The 7,946-nt window shown below is 55.2% G+C and overlaps 1 protein-coding gene across 1 annotated transcript in view; it reads right to left on the bottom strand.

Moving 5' to 3' along the window:
* Positions 1-328: 328 nt before the first annotated feature.
* The window catches only part of GPR157 (G protein-coupled receptor 157), a gene marked incomplete at its 5' end in the record, with an annotated part of 23,851 nt that continues 16,233 nt past the window's right edge, over positions 329-7,946 (bottom strand). The window contains 3 exons of the mRNA XM_014586518.2: positions 329-2,957; positions 3,682-3,876; positions 7,462-7,675. Of these exons, the coding sequence (XP_014442004.1) occupies positions 2,745-2,957; positions 3,682-3,876; positions 7,462-7,675 (622 nt within the window). The remainder of the gene's footprint in view (positions 2,958-3,681; positions 3,877-7,461; positions 7,676-7,946) is intronic.

The following is a 7,946-nucleotide window of genomic DNA, read 5'->3' as shown; positions in this document are numbered from 1 at the left end:
ACCAACCCGCCTCCTCCCCTCTCCCCGACTGATCAGCAGACAGTTTGCTAAATACACCGAAGAAAAATAATTTATTTAATTTAAAATAGCAAGACTTTAGCTTCCTCTTTGAGGGTCTGGGTTTTTGTTATCATTTTGCACATGCTAAAACTCAGTTACTAGGCCATGACTGGAAGTTTATAAAAACAGCTTTTCTTGTCATAGACACATGAAGAATTTTGTTTGTACCCTGAGCCTAGGCCAAATAACCACCCTGATTTAAAAACAAAACAAAACAAAGCAGAATAAACAAAACAAAACCTCAGCAGCACAAAGAGGCAGAAAGCGGCTGGTGAACCTGAGGAACACAGACCAAGGTCCAGGAAGTGCCGACAGAGCACGGGAGAACGTTGGCCGGCTGCAGCACCGGGAAGGCCGCGGCCGCCCCTGGGTCACTGAGGGATGCAGGCGGGTAAACATTAACGACGCAAACAAGAGACAACGAAGCCGCCGGCTGGGCCAAGTGTCAAAGGGTCGTGGGCTCATCTTGCTCTGACCTGAGCAGCAGCTCCTCCTAGACTGTCAGCCCGTGCCTCCATCCTGCTCATGCCTCAGTGCACGCTACCCACTGGGCTCGGCTCGGTTCCTGGGTCTCCCAAGGAAGCCATTCATAGTCTTGAGGTGGGCGGGCCATGGGCCCAGGTTAAGGCACTTGGACAAGCCCCTCCCCTCACCTGCCCATATGGTCACTACCATTCACGGTGACCACTCCTCTGCAGTGCTGGGTGGGCAGCAGAGGAAGCTGGGATGGAAACAGCCACCGTGTAAATCTGAGAGGTTTTTACAGAGGCAGGCGGCACAACAGTGGCACTCAACAGTGGAACAAGAACTCGAGGGCTAGTCAGAGGTGTGGTGGTGAAGGTGACTGGATCTCACATGGCCAACTGTGCTGTTTGCGACCAGGACCCCACAGCTTGGAAAACAAGCTAGGTGTGTGCGCGTGCGTGTCCAAAATCCCGACAGGAGGGAGAGATGGAGAAAGGACTGCTGTGTGACCATGCCCCATGGGGAGGCCTTGTCATTGCAGCAGGTGTTCTCTGAGCTCCCTACTCCCCCTACAGGCCTTTCCTGACCATGGCCAATCTGGAAAGCAGAAATCTGGGTCACTCAGCTTGCTGTCTGTGTGAAGGCAGTAAGGGCTCCCTACCCCGCTGCTGAGCAGGGCTGTTCTAACATGGCTCCTCTGTGACCCAGTACTTCACCTGTCAATCATTTTCTCCCTTTGCAGCAAGCAAATTCCTTCATTTCTGCTCCATTCTAGAAGCTAAAGCGTGAGTCTTTATATTGGCTTTGTGCTAGGAGACCGGCTGTGCTGTCTTTAGGGGGACTTAGGGTTCCCTTACACAGGCCACTTGGAGCAGGAGACTGTCCTGTCAAGTGTGTTTCCGCACAGCAGCCTGGAGCTTTCTTTGAGTTCTAAGGGGACGTTCACCTCTTGCTGAGTTTCATGGAGAAATCTGTTTATAAAAGAAACCTAACATGAGCATTTTGAACTCAAGTCTTCTACATGACCATTCCTTTCCTGAGAGGGATTTTGTTTATGAGAATAAAACAGGAATTGATAGTACAGCATGGCTTTTGTCTTAATCCAGAACCACCTTACTAGGCTCAGAAAATCACCACAGCTTTGCAGAGTTCTGACGGAATCCGAGGGAAACCCCCACAGAGAAAACTGTACTCTCCAATGCCATGCCTCCCCATGCCTGGCCAAAAGCTTCTGTGACTTAAGGTCCATAGAATATAAATAGAGATTCAGGTGATTATTTTAATTTTCTTTTTCTTTTAACTATCGCCCATGGCCCATGTCACCACTTCCCCCAACCAACCACCCAAACTGGCTGAATCTTAAAACCTCCACCTTCAGGGAAGGATCTGTATTTGGACCATCCACTAACTCTCTGTTCACCTTAACTACAAAAAACGAAACTAGAAAGTGAATAACCCAGACTCCCTCGCGACTCACACTCATTTTGATCTTCCTAAGAACAGGATGATTCTAAGACCTGGAGAGACACAGGGTGGGGTGTCCTCAGGCTTCCCTGAGCTGGCCTTTCTCGCCCTGGTCCCAGTTCTGGTCCTGGTGGCGTGGACCTGTATTTTAGGTGGACGCAGAGCCTGTGCTGGAAACTCGGACAGCGAGAGTCCAGGAGGCCGCGAGGTCGGCTATCCCTGAGCAGTCGTGCTGGACTGTGCCCAGCCATGGCAGTCACCAGGCGACCCGGGCAAACCTGCAACCTGGTTAAAGTTTACCAGCTCCTTCGCTGACCAGCAAAGCTATTCAAGAAAATGGGGGCGCTCCAGGGAATCTGACAAACCGAGAATCTGCTCTGTGATCTCGGGTCGGGGACACACCTCTGGGACCCCCTGACATTAACTGCACAGAGAATGGCCGCCCAGGTGTGGGTCCCTTGAATTGTAAACAGTAAACTGGATTAGAGGCATCGACGTGACCATGTACTACTGTTTCCTGGACCTCACGGCTACTCTCACGCAGACGAATCCCTGCGGGTTCCAGGACATGGTGAGTGGAACATGCCACCTGAGGGTCAAGGAGGTAGAAGCTGAGCTGGTGGCTGTTCTGCTGCTGGGGCGGAGGACTCTGACAGTGGGCCTCCTGTGCCGCGGACACCTACTCCCACTCCCGGCAGCAGGGACCACAGAATGCTCTTGGGAAGGCAGCACCTCTGCACACAGCGGACAGGAGCTCAGGTGCTTGGAAGCTCCGGAGTCTGTCTAGATTCCTGAGATGCTCTTGTCTTGGAGGGTGCAGGAGCCCCGGGAGGGCCAGCTGGGCTCTGGGCGGAGGGCTGAGAAGAGCAGCAGCAGCAGCAGAGAGAGAAGAGGCGAGTTCGGACGGCATGGGTGCAGAGGACGAACATGATGCAGTTGGCACCGCCCTGGAACGTGTTCCCAATACCCTGTCAAGAGGAAAGAGGAGGCATGAGCGCAGGGCTAAAGCCGGTCTTAACAACACAAGTGGGGAGGCTGGAGACTGTTGTGTGCCCAACACTTTTCCCACCTACCCCCAAGAGCTGGTCTGGGTGCCCATGCCATGTGGGGTTTGTCTGTCTGTCTGTCTTTCTTTCTTTCTTTCTTTCTTTTTTTCTTTTTTCTTTTTCTTTTTTTTTTTTTTTTAGAGATTTTTGGGGCACACGCACTTGCTGGAGACAGTGAGAGAGAAAGTGAGAAACCACCCCCCCGGGAAGATTGGCCATGCTGCAGTTCCTTCTCCATTCTCCTGGAATCTTGGGCACACATGCACACGTGCCCAAGCCACTGGGTTCGGGACTCAAACCATAAATTGGCCATGTGGGAGTCCAGCGACGTAACCACTATGTCATCTGCTGACCCCAGTCATGTGGGCATGTGGCAGAGCTCCAGGCCTGACTCAGCAGAGTTAGTGGAGACCCGTGTCCAGGTCTTCTAGGTTGGGAAGAATCTAGGATCAGTCAACTCTCCTGGGGCTACTCCTCCACCTCTAAGCCAACTGACCCCTACCTTCTCTCCTCAATGCCCTGTCTCCAGCAGGGAGGAAGCTGTGGTGGGATTGTGGGCTGGGACGCTGGGATGCACCCCCTCTGCCAGGGAGGGAGTCTGGCCATGCAGTGCTGCAGGCAGCCAGGGCCAGAGAGGGTGACTTACGTGCAGAACGACCAGCACCGGTGCCTGCACTGCGGGGGAGTCACAGAGGGTCAGGACGAACCGCACGGTGCTCCAGACCCGCAGGCAGATGAAGATGAGCGGGATGAGGACCAGCTTCTTGTCAGCCACGGAGGTGCCGCGCTGCAGCCGGTGAGAATTACACAGGATGGGCCGGTACTCCGAGAGCGCCGCGTGCTGTGTGGGGCCCAGAACAGACGTGAGTGGAATGGGCACCCTCCCCCCACATCCACCCGTGGCTGCCTGTGTCTTCCCAGGGACTTAATCTGGCTCAGGAAGGGAGTGTCCAGCACCCTTTCCACCGTATGCTGAAGAGCCCCAGGTTCATAGCCCAGGCCTTCTCCAGAATCCCGACTCCGGGATCTACTTCGCTCTCCAGGGCTCTGCGTGGGTGTCTCAAAGGTGTCCTAAATGTCTCCCGCCCAAGACCAAATGCCTGACCTTGGCCCCAGGCCCCCTGCACGCTTTCTTTCTCAACTAATGGAAAACCTCATCCTTCCAGTTACCCAGCAGAAAACTGGGGAGTCGTTTCTGATGCCTCTCTTTTTTCTAGAGTCCACATCTGATCCACAGGCTAGGACTGTGGGTACCCCTTCAGAACAGGTCCAGGCCTGGACACTTGTGCCACCTCTGCCACCCCCGGGTCTCAGCAATGCCACCACTCCCCAGGACTGCTGCGACCGCTTCCTAACTGGGTCTCTCCTGCCCCCAGGCGGCCCCTCCTCCCCACTGCAGCCCATTTTCAGCACAGAAGCCTAAGTCAGGTCAGGTGATGCTTCACTCCGGCCCGGCCCGTCAGGTGGCTCCCACCACACAGGGTCGTGACACCCCAGGGCATCACACTAGTTCCCTCTTGTTCACTCTTGCCGGCCACACAGGCCTCCTAGTTCCCTCTTGCTGGCCACACAGGCCTCCTACTGTTCCCCAGCGTGCCATGCACACCCCTGCCCAGGGCCTGTGTGTGACCTGGCCCCTGTATCTGCAATGCTCCTCCCCATCTATCTGTGAGGCTCACTCCCTCGCCCTCTTCAGTGTTTGTCAAATGTCACCTCTGGTGGAGGTCTGCCCACCCTCTGTAAACTGCGCAGGCCCTTCCTAGGTAGTCCACCACACCCATCTTTGTCCGTGTGTTTCCAGAGTCCTTCTCATCCTCAAGCCTACGATGCCCCCCGTCCTGTTTATCACACTTACCGCTGTGATCACCCTCCTCTCTAGAATGCAAGCCCCCCAAGGTGGTCACACAGGGTGGGGGTGGGGGGACAGCAAAGAGAAAAGGTAAGCTCGAACCAGCCTGGGCTTCTCCACTCCTGAGAGGAAGGACGAGGCTCACTTCCAGATCAAAACTGAATTTGTGAAAGCAGATGAACCAGCTCACAACACATATACGGTCTGCTCTGGCCATGTGTCTGGGATGCCTACGGCCCAGGTGAGGGGAGGAGCCCACGGTGTACGGCCAGCACACGGTGCCCAGAATGGCCACATCCCTTGGCACCTCTGAGCATTCAAGCTTCTGCAGCTCACCTGCCTGGAGCACCTGCCTCCTCCTCTGGGGGCCTTCGCAGCAGCCCAGAGGGAGGGATTCCCTCCACTGCCCCTGGAAGCAGCAGCTCAGCCTGGGCTGGGCTGGACAGCCGGGCACAGGCTGGGCTCTGGCCTGCTCCTCTTGCTCCTTGGCCACTTATTTTTAGCTCTCCTTCCTTGCTTGAGGCAGGGAACGGTCTGTCCACCCCACTCTCTGCCTACTGTTACTCCCTTCTGAAAACACTTGCTGAGCTGTAAGATCACCCACTGTCAGTCAGGGGTCAGCCTGGCAGGGTCCCCAGATTTCCTATCTGCTGCAGGAAGGCAGGAAGAAGGACACACACAACAGGTCCCCTCAAAGGGCAGTCCTGGGCAGGGCCGGGAGGAGCCCCTGCCTTCCAGCCCCTGATAAGCTTTTTTCAGGGAGCACAGAACCTTCCCAGGGCAGTGGAAAAGAAAAGGAGGTGGGACCAGCAGTTAGCGTAATGGCTATGTTGCTGAACTCCCACGTAGTCAACCGCGGTTCGAGTCCTGGACCCGGTGGCTTAAACTCACACCAGGCACATGTGTGTGTGCCCAAGATCCCGAGAGGAGAATGGAGGAGAAGGGATTGTGGTGTGGTCATCTCCCCTGGGGGGTGATTTCTCGCTTTCTATCTCTCTCTGTCTCTCTAGTGAGAGCATGCACCCTATAGCAAAAACCTCTTCAAAAAAAAAAGAAGAGGAGGTGAGGAGCCTCACAGCCCAGGCAGGGGACCAGCTATAAGAGGATTTCAGAGCAGTGGGTCATCCTGAGACCAGTCCTAGCTAGGATTCTAGCCAAGCCAGAGGAGCGGAGTGGGCAATGGGGCAGCGTAGGAATCAGTGCCATTTCTGAGTTAAATGGAAAAAGAGGGGCCAATCTGTGGCCTGGTGGTGAAAGTGGCTGAATCCCACATGGCTGACTATGTGGTTCAAGTCCTGGACTCAACAGCTTGAGAAACACACTGGGCCTCAGTGCCTGTGTACCCAAAATCCTGAAAGGAGGGAGAGAGGGAGGAGACGGGATTGTGCTGCACCATCCTCCATGGGGCATGCTTTCTCACTTTCTTTGTCTCCCTCCAAAAAAGCAAAAACAAAAACACAAACACAAACTTTCTTAAGAAAAGGAGAACCGGAAGTCTTGACTTGAGAAGACACAAGTGGAGTACAGGGAGGGGATTAAATGTCCCAATGGCCACACACAGCTGCAAAAAGCATCCTAACTCAGAGAAGGCCAAGGAGCCACCTGCACATCCCGAAAGCTGGGACACAGCCTCCTACAACCGCAGCCTTGAGAACGCAGGGGACAAAAAGCGGCCCAGGGAAGCCCCCGCAACCCTGCCGTGTGAGAGCACTGGGCGCTTTCCCCGGGCTTGTCTGCGCCAGCCCCTTGTCATCCTTTCTCTTTCACAGCAATCACTTCCATGTCTGCTCTCTGGGGAGGGCAGGTCTATGGCTCCGTCCTCATGATCAGCTCCCACCACTGGACAGCATGGTCGTACTAGCAGACGCTCAACAACGCGGCAATGAGCGAGGGGCCCAGTGCATCACTGGAGCGTTCGGTCTGAGCCTTTCTGTAGCCGTTGGCCTGTGGCTAGCAGGACACCCCTGTTCTACCTTTGCAGAACTAGCAGTCAAGAACAAAGAATAATGAGGCCAAGTTGTCAGAGAAAAACTACTCTTTCCTGGACTTTCCGGCCAGCCTATTGATTTATGAGTTCCTGAAAAGCCTACCAGTTAGGACACAATTCTCATCACCAGGGCTAATCAGGTGAGTTACTGATATCACTGTACAAGTCCACAGAGCTCCCTTCCCAGGGGCATCTTTTAATTAAATCCAAGTTTAAGCAACCACCAGGGTCTGTCCACAAGGGGGCAGTAAAGGGCCGCGGTTGAGAACACACGGGCTCCTGCTCCTTGCTGGCTCTGACTGGGGCTCAGTCCTCAGAAGCCCAGGAGGTTGAACCACCCCTTAACCTGTTGGCCTGTTTCCTCCTCTACGACAGGACCAGGCTCCTGACAGGGCGGCGGGGTTGGCCAACCAGCAGATCCGTGATCCACGCTGTACAGAGTGCACCACCCTCGGTCCCTCTGGCCTGTCACTGCTCTGCCTCAAGAGAGGCAGCCAACCAGAGGCACAGGGCCAGGCCCTGAGGGCGCAGTGGCTGTGCAGAGCTCTGAGTTGGGGTCCCCAGAAGGCTAGGGCAGTGGGGGGACCTACCGCTCTGTTGATGTGCTTCCTGACCAGGAGGTACAGCACGGGCAGGGTGACATACGCCAGCATCTCCCACAGCTTCCCCGTCAGCAGCATCCAGAGGAGGCGGTCCTCGGCCTCCAGGTCGATCCAGCACCAGCCCACCGACACGTCCGAGGCATCATAGCCGATCTTCTTCAGGATGACAGCTGCCACCGTGATGGCCAGAGGAACCCCCCAGCTGAGGAAACAGGAGCCATTGAGACCAGGCTGAGGCGATGAGTGAAACACAGGCTGCAGCGATGAGGAACGCGCCTTAGAGAGGGGGGCCAGCACTCCCCAAAACCTAGATCATATTTCCCTAGTGTCCTTGGAAAATATAAAGGGGCAGTGTCACTCCAGAGCCGGCTTCTTTTTTTTCTTTTTTTTGCTATAGGGCGCGTGCGCTCGCCAGACAGACAGAGAGAGACAGAGACAGAAAGCGAGAAATCACCCCCCAGGGGGGATGGCCA

Source organism: Tupaia chinensis, unplaced genomic scaffold (assembly GCF_000334495.1).
Source record: "Tupaia chinensis unplaced genomic scaffold, TupChi_1.0 Scaffold000146_1, whole genome shotgun sequence".
Classification (NCBI taxonomy): Eukaryota; Metazoa; Chordata; class Mammalia; order Scandentia; family Tupaiidae; genus Tupaia; species Tupaia belangeri.
The sequence above is the reverse complement of the archived record's forward strand: the minus strand, read 5'-3'. Positions and strand labels throughout refer to the sequence as shown.